We start from the raw sequence: 25,227 nt of genomic DNA, 5'->3' as shown, positions 1-25,227 counted from the left end.
CTTTATAAGTGAAATGGGGCTCCTTGATTACTATCTATCCCCCTGGGGGACCCCCCATTTTGGATCAAGGTTTTGGAGCAGCCACTTGGTGACTTCACGTGTTTTGGCTGTTCGGGTTGCAAAAGCTTCTGGCCAACCAGAGAATTTACAAATGAACACGAGAAGATATCGGTACCCTTTTGTTTTTGGCAACTCAGCAAAGTCCACTTGCCAAAATTGTCCTGGGTACAATGAAGGGTTGTGCAGATGCTTTGGGGGTCCTGGTCCTTCTGGTCAGTTTGAGGGGTTGTTGGCTTGGCAAATGGTGCAGGACTGGACCTCCGAGGCAAAGAATGCATGCACTGGTTCTACAGTGTGGAAGTATTGCTTCCACAGAGTGAGGAGGGATTCCTCTCCTAAATGGTTCTTCGAGTGGATGCGCTGGAGCAGAGGGTGGACCAGTGCTTTGGGGATCAGGATCTGGCTTTGCATGTCCAGTAGGATAGCCCATCCCTCAGTATCAAAGGTGCATGCTAAGTCAATGGCATACTGGGATTCAGTAGCGGAGTATTTGGGATGGCTTGGAAGTTCAATGCTAGCTAGGCACACCTCTGCTTCTGGAATGAGTAAGAGAGCCACCTGGTGGGTGGTGGCATCTGCCGCACGGTTTCCAGTGGCAACTTCTGAACCTCCCCTCTGGTGTCCACGACAGTGTATAATAGCTAGGGCACTGGGCAAATAGATGGCACTCAACAAACACCCGATATCAGGCCCATGCTTCACTGGGGACCCACATGCCGTGAGGAGGCCCCTTTCTTGCCACAACTTCCCATGGGCATGGGCAATACCCCAGAGATATTTGCTGTCTCTATACAGAGTGAGTGACTGTCCTGAAGAGAGCTCAAGGGCTTGGATTCCTGCTCTGAGTTCAGCCCACTGGGCGGAGAAGCTTGGGGGCAGGGCCCCAGCCTTGACTGTTTCCCCAGCTAAAGTAACCACTGCCCAGCCCATGTGACGAACTCCCTCAGAGACAAAACTGGAACCATCAGAGAATCAGACATTCTGCAGATCTACCAAGGGCTCATCTTGGAGGTTTGATCGGGCTTTGGTCTGGGTGTCTACTACATCTAAACAGTCATGTAACAGCCAGACCTCATGTGGGTCCTCAGTTGGAGGCAACAGAGTGGCTGGGTTCCATCACTCTGAATGAACCACAGAAACCTAAGGGCTTTGAAACAGAAGGGCTTGAATCTTGAGAAGCCAGCCAGCAGTTATCTAGATGGATCCTCTGGCATCTAGTAGGGTCTGGATAGTGTGTGGGGACACTACTTCCAATGTGCCCCCCAAGGTGAGCTTGATAGCTTCTGGGACCAGAAGTGCTGCTGCTGCCACTATCCTGAGACAAGGGGGGCATCCTTTGGCAGTCATGTCTAGTGGCCATCTGAAACAGTGACTGGAGAAAGTTTATAACCTCTTGGGGTTTCTTGGAGAAGCCTCCAGACATCTTCTTAAATTTGGCAAAGTCCATTGGACTCCAGGGATGGTGGTTTCACAGAGACACTGGTGGGTTGGCCCCCCTGGGGAACAACAACTTGCGGATTCATATGTAGTGGGTACATTGAAGCTGAAGGTGTACTTGATGCTGCTGTCTGCGAATTTGGAGGTGGGGGTCCCCCTTTATCTGGGCCAGAGCTATCTATCTGTGAAAGTCCAGGATATACTGGGGGTGGCCCCGGAGGAGTGGACTTGACTAGTGCCAGGGCCTGACCTCGAGTCTGTGGTGAGGGGGCGCAGGGCAGGAAAGCATAACATCCCTCGCCACCTGATGGAAAGATTTCCATATATCTAGCCCCTTCAAATTTCCCTACATTAAGCATCCAGACAAACCATGGGTTGATCAGGGTAAGACGGAAAGATCTGTTGGCATCCTGCTGATCATAGTCATCTACCTTATATTGTGGCCAGATTTCTGTACAGTATCTGATCATCTTTTTCTTTCTCATGTCCCTGTCGGCTACCAGATCCCAATACTTAAGGACACACTCTAAAGGGGTTTCTCTACCAGGGATCTTGGAACTGGAGCTTCTCATCCCTCACTCAAGAGGTTTTTGTCGGTCATCACCGAGTACTTAGATTGAGCTTTTCTTACTGATATCTAGCTGTGGAACGGGGGGCCCTGTTTTCTTTCAATGCCGGCTTCACATCAACACACACACAGACTCTCGCTGTGAGGTGGGGGTTTTGCCAGTGAAACGCTGCTGAATCCGACGTGTCAGGAGCAAAGCTCGCCTGACCCTACAGTCATCGCCCGGCGGGGCTCGTATAGGTGTTGTGTTGCCCCTTCGTTTGCACTGACAGCAGAGGCCCTGGGCACCCCCGGGATAATTAGAGGGAAACAGACGTGTCAGTTTCAACCGGCCACACAACAACTCAGTCACACAAGATATTTACCAAAGATGCAGCAGTGGCCTCGGGAGTAGCAGTTCCCCAGGCACTAGGATAGTGAGTTGTCCCTCTCAGTCTGCCAGTCTCTCTGCCTCAGGGTCCAGTTCAACAGACGAGCGGTCGAGGCGCCCATGAAGCAAGGGGTCGTGTGCCGGCTGGCGAGTCGTCCGTGGGTCTCACCGTAGGTCAAGAGTCAAGAGTCGGGAGGGTGGCTAATGGCCTCAGAGTGGGAGAGCAGTGAGGTCCCCAGGAAGAGAGTTTCCCAGGCATCGGCACCAGAAAGCTGTTGCCTGAAGGCAGCTGGGCCAGATGACTAGACCCTTCCCGCTTCAAACCTCAAGAAGAGAGAGATCGAGGCTCTGAGAGGAACAAGCCGTTTTATTGAAGCAATAGAATTATACAGGCCTGTAGGTGCCAAAGAGGAACCCAGAGGCTTCCTGAACAAGGATTTTTATAGACTGTAAATCATCACTGATAATTGACAGATTTCAAGCATCCTATCCTCGTCCGCAATTTCCCTCTCCCTTTCCCCATTGGCTGAGGTACTTGGGAGTTACACCTTTCCAGTCTTCGCCTAAAACTCTGCCTTAGTTTACATCTCCCATTACTCTGATGGCGAAACCCCCTACTCATATTTGTTTCATATTTGTTTCTTGGGACATTTCAGCAGTAATACTACTGACAAGAGTTTGTCTCTCTCTTTTTCCCTCCTGCAATGTATCAATTGTGTCTGTTGCTAAGATACCTAGGGGCTTGTCTTTTGCTCCCCTGGCTTCAACTTTTAGAAAATCATCGGAGTCAGTGCATATTTGAATTCTTGCTTTTGCTCCCATTACATCTCTTCCCAATATTACTTGTATTTTCTGTTCTTTAATAACTGCTACAGGAAAATATCCTTCCTTTCCTTTCCAGTTAATTTCTAGCTGGACTAGTGGCACTCTTTTAGAATTTCCCCACACACCTTGCAAGGATATTTGCTTATCTGGAATCAGGTTTTTCTTATCAACCAAATCCTCCCTGACCAGTGTTACTGAGGCTCCTGTGTCTAGAATGGCTAAAGCATCTCACCCATTTATTTGTACCACCTCTCTCAGTTCAGTATCCTGTGCAACCTTATCTATCTTTACCCCACACAAATAAACTGTTTCTTCAGTGTTTATGGGTAAGGCAGTGTTCTTACTAGATGTTTTATTTGTGTTTGTTGAGCTTTTGGAGTCTCTAGGTTCTTTACTCTGATCATCTGAGTCAGTTCTAGTGACCCTCCATACATGCTCAAGTGTTGTTGGCCTGGATTGGTTCTTTAGACATTTGTAAGCTAAATGCCCTTTCAGATCACATACAAAACATCTTCTATAATTCCAGTATCCATCTTGGTTTCTTTCTGTATTTTTATCCTGACTTTTATAATCTCAGAACTCTCATGTATTCCTTTCCTTTCTCCCTCTTGTCCTTTACTTGATTTAAACTCTGCTTTATAACAATAGTCTTTCTTTTCATGGCGATCCCAACCTCCTCTATTAAGTGTTAATTTATCTGCTCATTCTGATGCTTGGTTGACATTCTCTAGAAGTTTATCTTTAACCAGAAGTCTGGTCTCTGAAGGAAGTTGAAATAAAAACTGATCCAAAATCATTAGATCCCTTATTCCCTCTTTAGAGTTAGCTTTGGCAGATGAAATCCACTTATCAAAATAGTCTGTCAGTTTGGCACTAAAAAACTTAAATGATTTCTCTTTCTGAGGCACTAGACTTCTAAACTTCTTTCTGAAGTAATCAGCACCTAGCTTAAATCTGTCATATACTGCCTCTTTGTATTCAGCATAAAAAACAGGTTTATCTGAGGGAAATGTATTGTAGATCTCAGCCAATTCCCTTCTAATTAAACTGGCTAAATACTTCATCTGTTGAGTCTCTGGTATTCCTCAGTTCTGAGCAGACCTTTCAAAAGTGGATAGGAAAATTTGTGGATCTTCTCCTGACACACACACCATAAAATCTTTTGGGGTAACTCGAGGTAAATCAGCTCTGGGTTCAGAGTTTCCCTCCTTTTTGTCCCCATTCTTAAGTCTCTCCCTTTCTAATTGTAATCTTTCTGCTTTCAAACTAGTTTGTCTTTCCATCTCTTGAACTCTAAGTTCCATTTCAGCTTTCCACTTTTCCCTCTCAAACTGTTTTTGTTCTATTTCTCAAGTTCTAAGTTCTGCTTGAGCGTTCAACTTTTCCTTTTCAATCTGCTTTTGTTCATTCCACTTTCCCCTCTCAAACTGTTTTTCTTCTGTTTCAACGTTCAACTTTTCCCTCAGAAACTCTAAATATTCTGGACTACGGTTGTGCAGTCCCTCAGGGTCTCTCTCCTCTGCCGTTCTATTAGGCTCCACACTGCTTTGTATCAGTATAACTCTCAGTTCTTCGACACTATTCCCCTTATGAGATAAATTTAACTCTTTGCACTTCTGAATCAGAGCCTCCTTTTTCATACCCAGAAACTCTGATGAAGCTGAAGTTGGTTCCCAGTTCCTTATTCGCAGTTCCTTATTCCTTATTCATTATTCGCAAAGTGGCAAAGCCAAAGAAAAATATTGTGGGAAAACTGAAAAGCTCTAAACTCCAAAAAGAAGTTTGCAGGGGCACATATTATATACCTCCAGATTCAGAAGACTCGGCACTCTAAGTGGACCTATATTGGGTCATCCTACAAAACCCAGATCTTAAGTAAACAGCTTCAAAATCGGATGCCCCCAGAACAATTCAATAAGAAGAAAGGGGCGGCAGCTGCAGCAGAAAAAAACTTTTGATCACCCCAAATCACACAGATCTGAACTCCAGAGACTGTCCCCTACAAGAGGACATGTGCTGGTGCTGATCCAGTCTCTGGTTCTGGACCTAAGCCCTCCTATGTGGCCTGTCTCCAAGCACCCAGTATTAGACATGGCTTTGAATAAGGAAGTGGTGAAAATATAAGCCCTCTGAAACACAAAACAATCTTTGGATCACTCCAAATCACACACCCCTGAACTCCAGAGACTGTCCCCTACAAGAGGACATGTGCTGGTGCTGATCCAGTCTCTGGTTCTGGACCTAAGGCCTCGAATGTGCTGTCTCTAAGCACCCTGTATTAGACATGGCTTTGAATAAGGAAGTGGTGAAAATATAAGCCCTCTGAAACCCAAATAATCTTTGGATCACCCAAATCACACACCCCTGAACTCTAGAGACTGTCCTCTACAAGAGGACATGTTCTGGTGCTGATCCAGTCTCTGGTTCTGGCCCTAAGGCCTCGAATGTGGCCTCCCTCCAAGCTCCCTGTATTAGACATGGCTTTGAATAAGGAAGTGGTGAAAATATAAGCCCTCTGAAACCCAAATAATCTTTGGATCACCCCAAATCACACACCCCTGAACTCTAGAGACTGTCCTCTACAAGAGGACATGTGCTGGTGCTGATCCAGTCTCTGGTTCTGGACCTAAGACCTCGAATGTGGCCTCCCTCCAAGCACCCTGTATTAGACATGGCTTTGAATAAGGAAGTGGTGAAAATATAAGCTCTCTGAAACCCCAAACAATCTTTGGATCACTCCAAATCGCACACCCCTGAACTCCAGAGACTGTCCCCTACAAGAGTGATGGATATAGATTTGAAGAAAAAGGATTTTATATATTACTTTTATATATCACTGATATGCCTTGCACTTTCTTCCTACGCTCAGGAGCCAATGTAGTACTTGTAATGCAACCTGTAAGAATATGACACTTGAAAGAAGAAGACCAAGAGAAGTATGCTGAAACTCAGCAAGAACTGAGAACTAATAATATACTGCTTGTAGAGCTGCACTTATAAAATATTATGCATATGTTATATTATTCTATAAGATTCCAATAGGAATCAGTACCAGAGAGCCTTTTGTAGAAAACTGATTTGATGCAGCAAGCTGGTTTTGGCCACCTGTGGCCTATCTTCCTTAAGGCTGAGAAGGAACTGGGGGAAAGGACACAGAGAAAAAAAACATCCCTTACCAACAGACTTCAGTTATCAGAGGGTATCAAGGTTGCTCGATTGAGACGCATTGGCGCTATTGAAAGTATTATGCCTAGAAGAAAGTAGGTAAGAGGTTAGAGGGTGGCCTTCTAAATTGAGGACAAGATAAGGGGTTGCAGGATTTGGAATTCCCCCAAGTAGAAGAGCCAACCCAGAATTGCATCTTCAAATCAGAACTAACTCTAGATACTTTATGAGCCAATAAGATAACAAATATTAGAATATTGTAATATTGTTATGATTATCTGAAAGTATTAATTGCTCTACGCTTCTATTGTAAGGGGTTGAACCTTTACACACAAGGAGACTGTCTACTTCTGTGTAAGAAAAAGGGCTCATCCACTGGGTAAATAAAAACCATCTGTTTTGCTTCAATTCAAGAAGGACTCCTGGATTTTATTTTAATTTTTATTGTGGTTGGTCAGAAAAGGGAGAACGAACCACAAAGGTGCAAAATTTTGCACGTAACAAGAGGGCATGTGCTGGTGCTGATCCAGTCTCTGGTTCTGGACCTAAGGCCTCAAATGTGGCCTCCCTCCAAGCACCCTGTATTAGACATGGCTTTGAATACGGGTGAAAATATAAGCCCTCTGAAACACAAAAAAATCTTTGGATCACTCCAAATCACACACCCTTGAACTCCAGAGACTGTCCCCTACAAGAGGACATGTGCTGGTGCTGATCCAGTCTCTGGTTCTGGACCTAAGTCCTCAAATGTGCTGTCTCTAAGCACCCTGTATTAGACATGGCTTTGAATAAGGAAGTGGTGAAAATATAAGCCCTCTGAAACCCCAAACAATCTTTGGATCCCCCCAAATCACACACCCCTGAACTCCAGAGACTATCCCCTACAAGGGGACATGTGCTGGTGCTGATCCAGGCTGAATCCACACTACCCCTTTTCTTCCGTTTTTTTTCCGGATTTCCCCCGCAATTCCGAGCCGCGGTCACATTACCTGTTCGGCCAAACGCATCTCATCTGCATATTCCACGATTTTTTAGGAACGGGTTTTTCGCGGGATGTTAACGGTGGCCGTGAACGGGAAATCCGCAATTTTCGCGGGTTTTGTTTTTGAACCTTTCCCTCCTCCATTTTTCTTGCCGTTCAAAGAGTTCCTATTGGCTGCTCAAAACATCCATTACTTCGTGGTTTGTGAACGGTTGTGTTTGACCTTGCAGTTTTAAATACATTAGGCTATGCAGAATCTAGTCATACTTCTTTTTTTGATCAATGGAATGTTGGGGATTGACTGTCCTTTCGATGGTCCTTTGATAATTTCAACTTTCTCCCCCCCTTTTTCTGACTATAATATCGAAATAACGTTAAATAGAGCATTCGAGGTAAAGGATAAAGGGAACGGCATCTGATCGTTCAACGAAAGTCATTTTTGAAAGTCATCATACACAGACGTTTCTCCTCCTCGTTTGCTCTTTTCATGTAATGGGGGCCCAATATGAGCGCGGTCACTGGTTTTTCCCCGAAACGACGATTTATAGAGCACCTATCTTTCGACGTTTTGTAATATCGTTATACCAAATTTTATGCAGAAAAAAAAATAAAAACTTAAAAACAAACTTGAGAGTCGCATGCTCAGTCTTGAAGGAATAGCTGCAGGATTTGAAGAAAATATTTTTTCCTAAAAAAAACTTACCAGGGTGACCAAATCACGACTTACTTTAAATTTGTCAACATTTTTTAAAATGCAAGAATACAGAAACTCCAATTCCGGTATGCAAGTAAAGGCTGTGCAGAGGCATATGTTGAATAAAAATTGGCCCAATTAGAATGGCTCCTGGTCCTTCTTCCACTTGGGCTAACACCTCCTTGCCCTCCCCATGGGGCAATGGAAAGGTTATGTCAAAGGGTGACTGCAATAACATGCAAAACACTCAGATGCAGGATTGCTTTTTATCTTGACTGCTGCCCTGGCATGTTTCCAGTGACTGGCAAAAATAACACCAAGAAACAGTACCAAAAACTGATTTAATGTCATAATTGAAAAATTCTAATAAATATTTTTTTGGGGGTTAACAGGAAATATTTACAAAAGGCACACATTGATTTTCTTTTAATTTAACATTAACTGCATGAATTAGTTAAAACCATTATTAACTATTTACACATGTTCAAAGCAATCCATAAATATTTACAAAAATAAAGACAGTTCAAGTGTGTGCTGCTCTGTCCGTTTGCCGGTCACGCCGTTCAAGGGTGGACACCCTTCGCGCCAGTCTTCTCAGATGCCCCTCCACCATGGTCATCTTCTCCTGCAAGTTGGTGACTGTGGAGAGGTGGAGAAGTGGATAGATATTACACTCTTCCAAGTGAAGGGTTGATCTCACCTGTCAAAACAACACTCACTCGAGGCACCCAGTCTTCCTTCCATGGCCTCCATAGCGGTGAGAATGTCCTCCACACCTCTCCTCCTGGGTTGGGTTTTGGTGATTCTTGGAGCACTAGTTGAGGGAGCATCCTCTGCTGACGTTCCCGGGGCGCTTTCTTCAACTGTGAAAGAAAAAAAGAGTGCATTTAAAAAATTTGAAGAAATTGCAGTATTGATTTTTACATTGTCAATAGAGCTTTGCAGCATTTATTGGAAATTGTAAATGTTTAATTTCAGGAGAGCAAATACTTAAGGAAAAAGCATGTTCAAACAGTACAATGTCTCACACGTGCACAACCTGTACCACTAAATACTAAGCTTGAAAATAAATGAATGCCAAAGGACAACGCTTCATATGTTCTGAGGGGCCGAAGTAGAGCAATGTGCTATTGAATTGTTGACCCATGCGACTTGTGACTACCACTTAGTGGAAATTTCACTACTATGCTCACCAGAGTGTTGCTGTGTCCCTGGAACCTCTGTGTCCTCCGGGGCGGTTTGTCCAGGTGACTCTGGAGTAATTTCCTGTGCTTCCTCCTCTTCTTCCTCCCCTGCACGATGAGCTGCAACTCTTCCACGAAGTATGGCTGAGAAGGAAACAAGCCAAGCATCAGAGAATCAACTCAGACTCAAACATAACATTCATCCTTTCTATTAATGAAAACAAAAGCCAACAATATTGATGTTGGGCGGAAAGAATGTGTTGCATACACATATCTAGGAAAGCTAAGACTGTTTGACATTCTCAACTTCTCTCAAACACCAATAATTGGTGGAATCAACTCTAATGCACGCTAGCACACCTCAAGACTTTATCTATATTACATTATTTCACAAAACTAAAGGGACAGATAACAGGACATTCCCGGAAGCAAGGGGATCCGCTGTATCCTAAGAAAGCCAAAGGGTGAGCTTTCAAGTAACACTTACAGAACGCAAATTATAAAATAAAAAACCTTACCTGCATGTCTTCGGGTCTGCCAGCTTGGTCTTCCGGAGAGATCCCAGAGGTGCATGAGACTGGTGAAGTAGGGGGGCTTTCCGCTTTGGCGAGGAATCCCCTGCCAAGCTTCCAGCACCCCATAAAAATCACCTTTTACCCTTTTGAATTTGGACCGGCACTGTTCGGGGGTCCGCTGGTAACCTCGAGCACTCATTTGCCTTGCAAGCTTGTGAAATATTAGCTTGGTTGGCAAATGAGTGCTCTTCATTACACGCTCAGCTTTCCCTGACCGTGCAATGAGGTCCAGAAGTGTCTCCACCTCTTCATCTGTCCAGAAGACTCCCTTAGCCCGTCCAGCCATCGTATTGTGAGATCGATATTACAGAAATAACCTTGGCCGATACCTAACACGAGCAAACAACGGCTACGAAAAGGCGCGAAAATACAAGCAGTTCATTGGTCTATCGTTTGAATTTTGTCCAATGGGACATGTTTTTCTGCAAAAAGGAGGGAAATCAACTCTGGAGACTGCCTTGCTTTCCCGCGCAAATGTATCATTTTCCAACTAAGCTTTTGAAAGAAGAGAACCAGTGACCAGGAGGACATACAGGGAAATGCTGTTCAAATCCACACTAAAATTAATCTCTGAGCATCCGCATCTTGGTCGCAAAACACGGCTTTTGCCGGGTTGAGGCAATTGCACATTTGACAGTTTGGTCGCTGAACTGACAGTTTAAAAAATAGAAATACAACCACCCCAACCCAAAGATCAGACAATGCTGCGGTGTTTGCCGGGTCTCTATCGGTCCTCCTTTTTAACAATACTTCGATATAACGGAATTTTGATATATAAAAACAGATGAAAGGACTGGAGAGAGGAACGGTAGCCGTTGGTCTGCTTTGCGCATGGTCAGGGAATAGATTGAACAAATGGCGGGAGAACTCAGTTCATGTCAACCTCTGAGCAACTGGGGATCACAGCATTCTTTTCGCGCCTCCATCAAAAGCTGGAAGGGAAGTATAATCTTTATTTAACATCCTATTTTTGGGAGATTGGAGCATTGTGATTACTTGCGTAAATATGACAGCCCTTGCACCAGCTTCATTTAGATCTGCAACATGGAGGGAACGCGAGGTGCTGGACTTACTTTCTTTTTGGGGAGAGAAGAAAATTCAAGAAGCCCTCAGGAGCTCCCACAGAAACATTGACTGCTTTCAAAAAATTGCACTGATGATGTCCTCCCGTGGCCATCAACGCACAGCCTTGGAATGCCGGAATAAAACCAAGGCTATGCGCTTGGAGTACAAACGCATGATTGCTCACAATTCCACCTCAGGCAACGGTCCAATCACCCGCCCATACTTTAGGGAGCTGGACAGTATCCTAAGAGGTGATGCGAGTGTGAAGCCGAGAAGAATAGCACGCAGCTTGAATTTGGGTATTGGACGCCAGGAGATGAACAGGCCTGATGTAATCATGGAGGGATCAGAAGAGTTATTTACTCATGATTTGGTGACCGTGGATTCTGCCCTGTTGAGGACCTCGTCACCAACGACCATGTATGAACGTGAGTGCACACTAGACAACATAAAAGTGACACAAAAAATTTTCTGTCTGTGCGCAAGCTCACCTTTGTGAAAAGCTAATAATATGTTTTTTTTTTCCGTGACCCCAGAAAATAACTCAACATCGTCCACGGATGTAGCCGATGATGACCTTGACTGCACCATAGATGGACTGGAAGACAAGGGTGGGTATTGAGTGTACATGTAGGGGGCCAAATTTGTATTTCCTAATTAAGAGCTATTTTTCAGATTGCCTTCTATTGCGGGAACCAAACCTGAAAAGCGTAGTAATGATTTGGGGATATCATGTGCTGGCATTTTTCAATTTCTTTTTTTAAAAGAGATGACCAATCCAGACAAGACAAGGTTTATGTTGTTTAAGCATATACCTGGCCATGAAGATGTGATCCTTCCTTTCCTACAGTGAGGAGTGCAGGTCACCATCACATGTGATTTCAAAGCTGAGTACATTCCCTTGTGAAAATGTTATACTGTATGGTTGCTTTTTTAAAAAAATGTGTTGTTACATTCATAGTGTCCATCTGAAAATAACACTTTTTTGTATTTTGCCGTGAAAGGTAGATGGTTTGGTGTTTTTAGAACTGTTAAGACACAGACCAGATCGCTTTCCTTACAAGAACAGAGGTACTCGGACAGGAAGTAGGGAATCGCCATTTTTGAAAGTGGAAGGGTCGTGGCTTCAGCGGAAGAGGAAGTAGGCCATCTTGGATTATAATAACATAGAGAAACCATAGAGAAAAGACGCCCGACATTTTGGATATAAAAAATTAATTTTGGCAAAGATTGGGACATTTGAAAAAAAAAGGAAAACGTTTAATTATACGCCACGGAGCTGAGGAAGAGAGCAGATTCGTGGGAGCGAGCCAAAGCAAGCCCCACGATGTCGAAAAAAGAGTGGCAATCGGCAATAGAAAATTTGGACAAAAAACTTATAGACATGATGAAAGAACTTAAGGACACGAAATTGGAGCTTATTAAAGAGGTCAAAGAAGTTACACAGACAGTAAAGTCGGAGCTGTCAGAAGTGAAAAAAGGCGTGGAAACGATTAGCAGTGAATTACAAGGAACGAAACAGAGAGTCAAAACAGTAGAAGACGCGATGGAGAATTTAATAGAAACGCAACAAACAGAGATGAGATTGGTAAAGGGGAGGATGTCAGTTGCAGAAACTAAACACATGGAGAAGCAGCTTCGTTTTCGTGGTCTGCCAGAAGTTGAAGGGAAGTCAGCGCAAGAACAGATGACTGAGGTGTTGGCTGAATACCTGGGGAAGGAGGAGGAGGAAATTGTGGCTATCCTAGATGTGGCGTATCGTGTGAACTCGAGAATTGCAACCCAGAGGAAACTACCAAGGGATGTGATCGTGCAGTTTACAACTAGAAATATGAAAGAGAGGATTGTGACAAAACAATTTCAAGATCCATTGGAGATTGATGGCAAGACGATTATCATAATGAAGGAATTGCCCAGATCAGTGTTACTGGACAGGAAAAAATATAGAGTGCTAATTCAGACTTTGAAGGACATGAACATTAGGTACAGATGGGAGCTACCGGAAGGAGTGTCCTTTGAGTTTGGAGGGGCAAGAAAGCGTATCAGATCTGAGCGGGAGATGGAGAGATTTATTAAGGACAATGAAAAAGACTTACCAACAAAATCATGAATATGGAGTGTAAAGTATTATCTTGGAATGTAAATGGACTAAACTCACCGAATAAGAGAAAAAATATTTTTCATTGGCTACTAAAACAAAAATGTGATATTGTCTGTTTGCAGGAGACCCATATTAGAAAACAGGATGTAAAATATTTAAAATCTGGAAAATTGGGCAAAGAATTTGTAGCGGCTTCCAATAAGAAAAAAAGAGGAGTGGTGTTGTATATAAAAGAGGAGCTGCAGCCAAAATATGTTATGAGAGATGTGGAAGCTAGATTTGTAGCAGTGGAATGTAATTGGAACTTAAAGAGAGTGTTGGTAGTCGGACTTTATGCACCTAACGGTGCAAAGGAAAGCTTCTTTGAGGACTTAAGGAAGCACCTAGATGATCTTGTATATGACCAGATAATTCTTGCTGGAGATTTCAATGGAGTGACAGATTTGGAACTAGACAAAAAGACTACAAAAGCACAAAAGAAAAGAGGACTATTGCCAAAGCTTTTTTTTGAGTTGATTCAACAAGAGACTCTCGAAGACGTATGGAGGAGAGAATATCCTAAAACCAGACAGTTTACTTTTTATTCTGCAAGGCATCTTACATTATCAAGAATTGATATGATCTGGGCCTCAAAGGACTTAGCGTTATGGACTAAGGAGGTAGAAATAATGCCGATGGTAGGCTCAGATCACAACCCAATTATGTGGAAATTTGGAAAAAGGAGAAAAAGGAAAGCCTGGAGAATAAATGAGGACTTGTTACAGGAAAGTGAGAATATGGAAATATTGAGAAGAGAGACTAAGTTTTTTATACAATACAACGTGAATAAAGAAGTACCAACCAGTAAAGTTTGGGACGCGTATAAGGCGGTTGTAAGGGGCATACTAATGGACTTAAATGGTAGAGCAAGGAAAAAGAAAGAGGAGAAAAGACAAGAGATTGAGGAGAAAATAAAGGCCAAAGAAGTACAGTTAAAAAAGAGACCAGGGAAAAAGAAAATACATCAGGAAATCAAAATTCTTCAAGAACAGTTAACAGCAATGAGTAATAAAGAATTGGAGTGGAACCTTAAAAGACTGAATCAAAAAGCTTTTGAGGGTGCTAATAAACCTGGGAAATATTTGGCATGGCAATTAAAGAAGAAAAGGGAAAAGAAAATAATAAATAAAATTTGTGAAGAAAACAAAACGTATTTGGAGCAGACTACCATTAGCAGAGCCTTTTATAAATTTTACGCTAAGCTGTATAATAAAAAAGAAGTAAACAAAGAATCAATAGCATTATATTTGGAGAAAACCAAACTTCCAGAGATCTCGGAAGCTTGGAGAAATAAGTTGAATAGTGAAGTAACTGACGAGGAAATAAATATGGCAATACAATCCGCAAATCTAGGAAAGGCGCCAGGGCCAGATGGACTTACGGCTAAATTTTATAAGACAATGGCCAACGAACTGGCACCATTCCTAAAAGAGGTGATGAACGGAGTTTTTAGGGATCAAAGAATTCCAGACACTTGGAGCGAAGCGAATATATCATTGATCCCAAAAGAGGGCCAAGATCTGACTAGCGTGAAAAATTACAGGCCTATATCATTACTTAACAATGATTATAAAATTTTTGCAAAGATATTGGCGGAGAGACTGAAGGGGTGGCTCTCGGAAGTTATAGAGGAAGAACAAGCAGGTTTTTTGCCGGACAGACAAATAAGAGACAATTTAAGGACAGTGATCAATGCTATTGAATACTATGACAAGCGTTGCGATAAAGAGGTTGGTTTCTTCTTTGTAGATGCTGAAAAAGCGTTTGACAATTTAAACTGGGATTTTTTGTTTGCCACTATGGAAAAGCTACAATTGGGAGAAAGATTCATCAGAGCAATTAAAGAAATATATAGGGACCAGACTGCAGCAATTGTAGTGAATGATGAACTGACCAAGAAATTGACGATTAGTAAAGGAACAAGACAAGGTTGCCCGTTATCTCCATTGTTGTTCATATTAGTATTGGAGATTCTGATGATACAAATACGACAAGACGAGGAAATACGAGGAATAAAAATAAAGGACTATTCATACAAGGTTAGAGCATTTGCAGATGACATAATGTTAATTGTAGAAGATCCATTGGAGAACATGCCAAAAGTGATAGACAAGATCAAGGAGTTTGGTGACTTGGCAGGTTTCTTCATTAATAAAAAGAAGTCAAAGATATTATGCAAAAACATGACTAAGCAGAAACAACAATTGTTAATGGAAACAACGGACTGTGAAGTAACAAGTAAGGTGAAATATTTGGGAGTTGAGCTGACTGCAAAAAATATAGATTTGTTCAAGAATAATTATGAAAAATTATGGACTCAGATAGAGAGAGACTTGATCAAATGGAATAGACTGAATTTGTCATGGTTGGGCAGGATTGCAGCAGTTAAGATGAATGTGTTACCAAGAGTAATGTTTTTGTTACAGACAATACCAATCATCAGAGACTCTAAACAATTTGAAAAATGGCAGAGGAAAATATCAGATTTTGTTTGGGCAGGCAAGAAGCCTCGAGTGAAAGTAAAAGTTCTACAAGATGCAAAGGAGAGAGGCGGAATGCAACTGCCCAATCTGAGACTTTACCATGATGCAATCTGCCTAGTTTGGCTAAAAGAGTGGATGACATTAAAGAATAAGAAACTATTAGCCCTAGAGGGATATAAAAAAATTTTTGGATGGCACGCATACCTATGGCATGACAAAGTAAAGGTCAACTCGATGTTCCTGCATCATTTTGTAAGGAGAAGTCTATATACAATCTGGAAGAAGTACAGAACTTACCTACAAGAAGGAACCCCCTTGTGGGTGGTTCCATATGAGGTGATAGATCCGAGAGCTGTGGATAATGAACAACAATGTTTAACGTACAAAGAAATAACTAAGATTGAAGTATCCAAACTTAGAATAAAGACGCAAGAGGAACTATCACCTAACTATGATTGGTTCCAGTATAGACAGATTAGAGACTTATACAACTCGGACTTTGCAAAAGGGGGCATACGAACAGAGAACTCGGAACTAGAGCAGACCCTTCTTAAAGAAGACAAGAAAAGAATATCCAAGGTATACCAAGTACTGTTGAAATGGTATACTGAGGATGAGATAGTTAAAACACAGATGGTGAAATGGGCTATAAATTTCAATAAAGAAATAACAATGGAGGCATGGGAATACTTGTGGAAAACTATAATGAAGACAACGACATGTATTAACATTAAAGAGAACATTTTCAAAATGATCTATCGTTGGTACATGACACCAAAGAAGATTGCGCTAGGGAATTTGAATACTTCTAATAAATGCTGGAAATGTAAGAAACATGAGGGCTCCCTCTATCATATGTGGTGGTCGTGTGAGGTAGCTAGGCAGTTCTGGGGGGAAATAATAAGAGAAATGAGTGAAATTTTACAGTTTCAAATAAATAAGAACCCAGAACTCCTGCTGCTAAACTTGGGAATGGAGGGAATTCCAGCCCATCATAGGACGTTGATTTTCTATATGACTGCAGCAGCTAGACTTTTGTATGCGCAGAAATGGAAAGTACAAGAAGTGCCAACTATTGAAGATTGGATCTACAAATTGCTGTACATGGCTGAAATGGACAAGATGACAAGAAAACTGAGAGATCTGGACTCAGGGCAGTTTAACACAGACTGGGAGAAGCTGAAACAATATCTGGAGAAGAAATGGGAGGTGGGAGGAAAACTGTGGCAGTTTGAGAACTACTGAAGTATAATAAAAGTATAAAAGAGAGGGGTGACTTTACCGGGGGAGGAAGAGAAATGTGAATTTATAAGCAGTTAGATTAATTGATTGAGATATATATAGATATGTATAGGATAACTAATAGAACATTGATAGAGAGTAATTAATGATAAGGTTTAAACATGAGGATTGAGTAAATAACAATATTTTCTTTCTTTGATAAGATTTATATGCACCAAACTGAATGTACAGAAGAGTTAAATTGATTGATTATGCGAGGAGTTATATAGAATTACCATAAAAAGATGAAATGAGTAATATATAGAGAACAAATCAAATTGTTTGATTTAAATGTGGGAAATTTTTATGGTTTATGATATATAGTTTTATATAGAAATATTCAAAACTGGAAAATGGGATAAATTGTTTATCTAAGGACGTATAGTTTGGGTGTATAATAAGTAAAGGAGTTAAAGATGTACTGCTTAATATAATGGAGAATGTATATCTGTTTTAGACAGAGGAATTTAATAGAAGAAAGGGAGAAGGGACAGAGGGTGGGAAAGCTGTTGGAAGTCAACAAAAGGGGGGGAAAGGGAGGGGGTTAGAAACGGAAAATTAGGGGAAAATTGATTGTAATGTAAAAATAATAATGTTCTAACCCAATAAAAAACTTTTCAAAAAAAAAAAAAAAGAAGAACAGAGGTACTCCTGTCTTGCAGGCTTTCAGGTTATCACAAAATCAAGAGTCCATTTATGCGTACATTTAATTTCATTCCATGTGTTACAGTGCCCACATTGAACTTTTACCTCTTGAACAGAAAACTGAATTTGAGACGTTGGAAATGGATACAGTTTGCCCCTCTGGTGTCATCCAAGAGAGATAGGATCTGCATTTCCATACTTCTGCATACCATAATCCAGTGACAACCCCATCTGGCCACAAACCTGGAGAATGGAGGACATCCAGATTTTTTTTGTGTTCTTGAACCAAGATATACCTTTTTTAATCACTCATACTGTCACGTGCTTCAATTTGCAGAGAACGATCCCACCAGTGCCAATGTTGAGGACGACGCGGACAGTGAATCTGACCTGCCAATGGCCCATCGCTTGCGCGACAACAATGGTGAGTGGATTATTCATGGGCGGTGTGAAAATTAAAGATCTGTGTACTCACAAATCCAAAATAGTAGTATGTCTCTCATCTCAGAATACACATCTGTAATATTGAAAACGGTTGTTCCACACTACCTCAGAAATTTGTGGAGTGCACACTGGAATCGATCCTCTCCGACATGCTTATTTGACAATCCCCAACAGCTTATGATAATCAATCCACAGGTGTGCATGGCAATCTATGCATGGACTGATTTTTTGTCAAGTGTCATTTGGTTTTTCGGTTACCATTGTGGCACATGGAATAACAGTGCTCCTGTCATGCCAATTCCCTTCTTTGCTTGGGGCCAGTGTGGGACACATCCCACCATCACAATACTTTCTGCAATGCTTTGTGAAAATACATGGCTGTAGTGGAATTTATGTGTATGGATCAATGACAGGTTTTTTTCCACAAATTTAGGAAGATTGAACGCATGTTTGGCAGAACTGTCTCCGGGGACAAGGTTAAACCGAATCAGAAACAGGAAAAGGCGTAACGCGGCGCTATATGGCGTGGCTGACCAAATGATGAACCGATCTCGGCAGGAACACGACGCTCATCTCGCAGAGTGGAGGATTGACAGAGAGGTCATGTGTGATTGGAGGTCGGATGAGAAGCGGCTCCAGAGAGAGTTTTTGGAGCAAGCAAGGTCGGAAAGTGACAACTTCGCTAGAGCATGGCAACAAAACATTGCTGTGATGACTGATGCTGTCCAAACATTGAAAGCACTTGGAGAGATGCTTTCCAGTCATCGTCGGCAAACATTTGTCACGCAAGAAACAGAACAGGTGTCTCAAGACGTTTTAACTGTCTCTAACAAGCACCCCAACACCAGACGGTCATGCGTTGGCAAACCTAGAGATAGGCTGACCCTCTGAACATAGTGCCCTGTTGTCCTATGATGAGTCTTTGTTTATGTTGTTACCACACGTTTAATAATTGCATTTGTGTTAATGGCATTGATTGCTTGGTGTTTCTAACAATGAAGAGCTGCAATTTTCAATTTCTTCGTGTTCATAAAAAAAGTTATGTTTGCACCTTTTTAGCACGCTCATGCATTTTCCTTTTCCTGCAAATTGCATTTTCAGCACTTGCAGAGGGCACATCAATCCAGGGCAACGTGGTGTATGGTCCACACTCACACCCAGCTCCAGCAGGACCACACCAGTAGCGTGTTGACATGGAGGGGCTTTTCCGCGCAAATTCTGATCCAGGCTGATAATGGTGATTTCTTTCTGGCATGGCCTCAACCGCACTTATGGGCACTGTTTGCGCTATTGTTGGGTTTCTATGATCTCAACCATTGCCCTCACACTCAGTCCCGTTCTTTCAACCCCACAGTCCCCCCTTGTTTTTGTTAGATCAGTCAGGGCATGTGTTATCGGAATTTTGCCCCCCCCCGGCTTTCCTCAGTTTTTTCCCATTCCATGACTTATTGGGCCTCTGACTGAGACAAAGGACAGTTCCCAAATTAACTCCTCCGGCATACGCAATGGTGAAAATTATCCCCATTGGCACTCAAGACGTGTCTTGTGTCAACCCAAAAGCAAATAACAGAGTTAGCCAGCTATTAGTGAAACCGAACCCCCCCCCAAAAAGGGGAGCCCAAATCATGTTCTGTTTGTGTCTCCAAACAAGTTCCCCTTTTTTGTTTATATAAAAAAAATACAATTAATGGAAAAGATGTATTCTCTGATGTGAGGTGAGAAGATGTTATCTAAATTTAAATCACGTCCATTCTTACCTGTGACAATCAATGATTTGATTGCCTCCGAGATGTTTATCCACTGATGCATCTAGCCAATGGATCATGGAGTTTGCTATGTTAAGCTACGGTTGAAAAATATTTCTGGGACAAGAAGCACCTTTCCAACTAACAATGATTGGTGCATTTTTGATTTTCAAGAACCAATGCTCTCTTGGTGAGATGTAACCTGGCGAAGATAATTCAGGAACCCATAAGTTAATTCAAGGACAACTCGGTTTGTCCTTAAAAGCACATCTTGCAAAGTGGCTGTTGTGGCTTTCTTTGATGTGTGTGGCCATCCCTAATCAGATTTCTCCCCCTTTTCAAAGACTGCTTACTTGGATGAATCCAAGAACGTTCTTTTCCAATGGTTCAAAGACAAACATATTTAGCAATGGTTGGCTGCCAAAATGTCATTGTTGGAGACTTTGGAAATTTCAAAAATAATGGTTCTTTAGGAAAAATCATTTGTTTATCTGTTGTCACACCGCATTGTGCCCAACCATGTGAACACACTGAAAATATCTCCTTTGGGAAGGCAAGTCAACCACACTATATATTTCAATTTTCCTTTCAAAGCTTAAAATTAAATATTATAAATTAAAAAGAGAAATATTAGGCAAGATTCTCTAATGTTATGTAGGGTATTTTTATTAGCATACAATAGGAAAGAAGAATATTTGCAACCCTAATCACAGTGTTTCTTTATGTCTTGAGCCTGGTTAACATGTGTGTTGTTCCGGTATTCACGTTTGGCCAATACACACAAGAAATCTCAAAGTGAGTCCATCCTTCCCAACATGTGTCTGGCAAGGGCATCGCGGACCATCTTGCCCTCCGCCAGGTGCCCGGTGTTGCCATTGTAATCTTGCTCCTCCTGTTGGGACAGCAGCACCGGTGAGGGGCATTCACCACCACCCACTATTGGATGGCCTTTGCTCTCGCACAAATTGTGGAGCACCACACATGCAGTCACAACAGAGATGACATTTTGCTCTCTAATCTGCAGCCTGTGGGAGAGACACCTCCACCTGGATTTCAATCGACCAAAGCTCCTTTCCACCACGTTCCTGCAGCGAGCAAGTTGCCGATCAAAATTCCGCTGTGCAGTTGTTGTTGCGGTTCGGCCGTATGGCTTCATGAGCCACCTGCGCATGGGATATGCGCCGTCAGCCAAAATCACTGGTGGAATTCTAATCCCATCCAAAACCATGTCGTGGTTATCTGGGATCAGTGCGCCAGAGTCCATTGCAGAACACAGGGCGGAGTGGGCAAAAACAAAAGCATCATGGTTTTTGCCACTCCACCCCACCTCGGTGTCCACAAACCTTCCTCTGTGGTCCACAGTCCCCTGGAGCAGTATTGAGGAGAAGTTTTTCCGGTTGCCATACTGCTCTGGACGGCCACCAGGGGCACAAATGGCGATATGTGTCCCGTCGACTGCTCCCACACAATGAGGAAACCCCATCCTCCTGAAGCCATCCATTATCTGTTTGAAAAGATAGGGTGGGGATAAAGAGTATTGTTTTACCAAACTGAGGGATCAATTTGGAAGCACGGTCAAGTGTTGTTTCAATACTGATAGAAGAAAAAGATTCCACAGTAATCAAAATAACAAAATGCCCTGGGTTGATATCGCTTGATGCTTGAAGGACCTATTTCAAATGGGTTCGTAGCAGATTGTTAAATGTGTTCTGAAGTGTTCAAACCCCTTAAGTAAATCAATCCACATCAAATTCACTGCTGACTATTCCTATCTCTCATGTCTAATGATTCAAAGACAGTTGCCATGAATGTTACAGTGATTGGCACATGAAAGCAATGTGAACATTCACTGTGTAACAATGTTTCTTGCGTTGTGCCAGGGACATCTATTACAAATGTCATCGAGATCTTTCTGAGGAATAGAGAGGGGATTTTTCACGTGGTGGCATCATTCTAATTACCTTTTTTGGGGGGGAACAACGGCATAGTAGTTGCATTCTGTTCATTCAAAAACAGAAAGAGAACGATATGGTCTCTCTCTGCTCCGTCATGTTGCTTCAATTCAACTATAACCGAAGAACCAAAAAAAAAAGTCAGTGACTGTCAAATTGATGCCTTAGACATGTCAACAACAATCGAAGATGTGGTCTCTATACAGAGGTCTATTTTAGACCGAGGGACACCAAGCATTAACAATGCGCAATTGGAGACACCATTGCAGTACCATGGGGCCAATCACAAAGCTGTACAATCCTTTTTAAAAAAAAAAAAACAAAGATCACAGGAAATAATTGTCCAGCCAGTTGCATGCTTCTGTGGCATGACACGCTGTGCAGACAATGACCCCAGTAGTCCAAAATCTCAATTATGCCATCATAACCTGAATGTGGGGGGGGGGAATGGCAATAAGAGAGGATGTGTTCGAATTTCCCTAATTGGAACAAAGTTAAATTTGTCTTGCCTAAATTCTGCTGGCATTAACATTGCAGCAGTGGACGTACCATAGCGGACACATGGCCACTATTATGATGCCGTTCACCACAGTTTAAAAGGTCATCCACAAATGTATTTGAGTAGGAATTTCCCATCCAGTCTTACAGTTATGTGGCATGAGACACAGTGCAATCCATGACTCCAGTGTACCAATAGCTTCTTTCTGGGAGTGGAAGCGTAGGGGAGGGGGGCAGCACTGTGAATAAAAGGTTGTTTATAAGGTTTTTAAGTGGCAACACAAATTTTTTTTTTTAAAGGAAAACCGGCATAACGAAATTCTGCTAGTTCACTATATAACTTACCTGGCCAATAGAGTCGCCAAAGAGCACCGTTCGAGAAAGCAGCTGGAGCTCGAAGGCGAGGCAGAATTCTACGACCGCTGATGCAACCGTTGACTTTCCAAGTCCGAACAAGTCACTGGTGACCTGATAACTCGTGCCGCTTGCAAGCCACCAGATCGCAACAGCTACTCTTCGCTCAACAGATATTGGGGAGCGAAAGGTAGTTGTCTTTCGCTGAAGCGTTGGACGGAGAGCGGCAACCAACTCCAAAAATGTGCCCTTGGACATTCTGAAACGGCGAATCCACCGATATTCATCCCAATGTCGCAGCACGATGTTCTCCCACCAATCCGTGCTGCGTGGGTATACCCAATGCTGCCTCAGTTCCTGCATCTCTGCCAGAAAAAACCACTGTTGTCGGTGCTGGCGCCGCCGTCTTCGTGCATGCGTCATTGCCAAGGTGGTAAACGAGTTGCTGGACAAAAATCTGGCAACAGCCCTGCGCCTTTGGGCATGGTACCGCCACTAGGCCAGCAGCATCTGAGACTGGCATGCCATCATAATCAGAAGTACATGCCCGATGATAGCCAGAATAGGATCCATTTCAAAAATCACAGATTGCAAAAACACCAACTCCAAACACACCAAACAACCACTCAAACCCACAAAGAGTTTTTCCCCAGACACTTCCCCTTTTTTAACGTTTTTAAAAACCCCGCCAAGAAACGCGGACCAATGGTGTTGCAGTGCTCATTTGATGTTTCGAATTGGTTATGTTTCTTTATTACGCATGTCCGTTATAACGGAAAATGGTTTTTTTAAAAAAAAAACACGTTAAAACGAAAAATGGTTTTTAAAAAAAAAAAAAAAGGCGGGGAAAAAAGGTCCCGCCCAAAAAAACGGTTTTCAAGCAGCCGTGTGACCACGAGGACGCGCGGAAAAGTCGGATTGGAGGTGGAAATGTGAACGGATTAGTCGTGGATTAGAGGCAAACGGAAGATATCCGGAAAAAATGCGGGGAAAGGGGTAATGTGGATTCAGCCCCAGTCTCTGGTTCTGGACCTAAGTCCTCGAATGTGCTGTCTCTAAGCACCCTGTATTTTAGACATGGCTTTGAATAAGGAAGTGGTGAAAATATAAGCCCTCTGAAACCCCAAACAATCTTTGGATCCCCCCAAATCACACACCCCTGAACTCCAGAGACTGTCCCCTACAAGAGGACATGTGCTGGTGCTGATCCAGTCTCTGGTTCTGGACCTAAGTCCTCGAATGTGGCCTCCCTCCAAGCACCCTGTATTAGACTTGGCTTTGAATAAGGAAGTGGTGAAAATATAAGCCCCCTGAAACCCCAAGTTGGTAACTACTGTAAGGAGGTGCTTCAGACACCCAGTTGCCAATTCCCAATACCACCATTGTCTCCAATTTAGGTAAAAAAGGACATATGGAGTTCAGCTAAAATGGAAGGAGATCTCCAGGTACGGTAATCATAATATGGAGGGTCCTCAGTGGGGTATAATTTGTAACTCTCGGAGTTCTCTAGGTGGGTTGGCATCAATTGTCAGGTAGTACCTATGTGGGGTATAATTCCACATAGGCCAGCCTAAGAAGCCTCCATGTCTCGGAGAATGTTAAAACCTGTCATTTGGAGATCAGTTGTAATTTGTGGGGATCTCCAGGAGGGTTGGCAACCACAGTGTCATCAAGCCAGGTGGCCTTAGTATGGACCTGCCTGCTGCCAGACCTGCCACTGTCTCCCAAAGAACCCCAGGAGCAGCAAAGGCTGAGGGTAAGGGCAGAGGCATGGACCAAGCACAGGAGCGCATGCCTGGCAGTCCACGGCCTTCCCCCTGCTGAGGAAATGTCAGGAGAGCCAGTAGAGGATCTGATCTACTCCTCCTGAGTAGCAGAGATGAGCCAGCTTGGAGCAAGAAGCTTAATGAACCCAGCCTCACCTGTAGGAGAAACTCCCTTTATAAGGCCGCAGCTAGCATGGGATTAGCTAGTCACAATTGTGGTATTCCAGACTTGGCTGTTGGTGAGCTCTTAGGCTCTGGCTGCCTGAGCCTTGGTGGGTCATAGTCTTTGATTTGGGAATCTGTTACTTGACCATGGAGTTTGACCTGAGAATCTTTGTTGTTGGCCCTGTTGTCGTCAGAACTTGCCTCCAACCTAGTGAGTAGGATAGTTTTAATCCTCCTGTTTCTATTTGTTGCTCTTCATTATACTCTTAGATTATGTTGCTGCTGTTTCTGTGGGTTTGTCATGAAAATATGGTTTAGAGCACATTATACTAAGTGATACATGTGTATTCTAATGAACTTTGCTTTAGAATTTCATTAGGTTGTCTTGGTTTGGGGCATAAATTGAGCCAAATGTGTAAGTTTGGTTTTCTATAGTGCCTTTAATAAATATGAATCTGCCTTTCGGATCTCTTAGTGTATCTTTACGTTGGAAGGGTAAATATTTTTACTTTACCCTTCCAACATAAATTTTAATTTTCAGGCATGGGAGAGACGGAGCTCTTTCAATGTGCTATCATTCTCTTCAACACCGACACCACACCCTCTGCTTTTCTCCATTTCTCAGCTTCTTCTGGTGGTAGCTAGGATCATTCACCCCATGAAGTAGGTTCAGGTATTTCTGCTGTTCTTAGTGCAGAGGTAGTCAAGTCAAGTTTATTATTACAGTCTGCGACCAGTACATATAAAACCATTTGCAAATCAGTTTAAAAATAGTCGAGACTGGATACTGGGGAAGAACGATGAATAAATATAAGAGTAAAAAAATAAG

General features: G+C 42.6%; 1 protein-coding gene across 1 annotated transcript; it reads right to left on the bottom strand.

Annotated features, from left to right (window-relative positions):
* Positions 1 to 20,453: 20,453 nt before the first annotated feature.
* Positions 20,454 to 22,890, bottom strand: LOC129342908 (uncharacterized). Its single transcript, XM_054998866.1, has 2 exons — positions 22,459 to 22,890; positions 20,454 to 21,167 (listed from the first exon to the last, which is right to left on the bottom strand). Exons 1-2 carry the CDS (start codon positions 22,888 to 22,890, stop codon positions 20,454 to 20,456), a joined length of 1,146 nt encoding a protein of 381 aa, XP_054854841.1.
* Between the last annotated feature and the right edge of the window lie 2,337 nt (positions 22,891 to 25,227).

The sequence above is a fragment of the Eublepharis macularius genome, chromosome 15, assembly GCF_028583425.1.
Source record: "Eublepharis macularius isolate TG4126 chromosome 15, MPM_Emac_v1.0, whole genome shotgun sequence".
Classification (NCBI taxonomy): Eukaryota; Metazoa; Chordata; class Lepidosauria; order Squamata; family Eublepharidae; genus Eublepharis; species Eublepharis macularius.
This window is presented reverse-complemented; position numbering and strand designations above follow the sequence as displayed.

Bases quoted from the DNA above. Each gene is read 5' to 3' on its own strand.
- LOC129342908 (XM_054998866.1), bottom strand. From the start codon at position 22,890: ATGACGCATGCACGAAGACGGCGGCGCCAGCACCGACAACAGTGGTTT. The intron at 21,168-22,458 runs GTAAGTTATATA...CTTTTCAAACAG, and splicing joins TTGGCGACTCTATTGGCCAG to ATAATGGATGGCTTCAGGAG.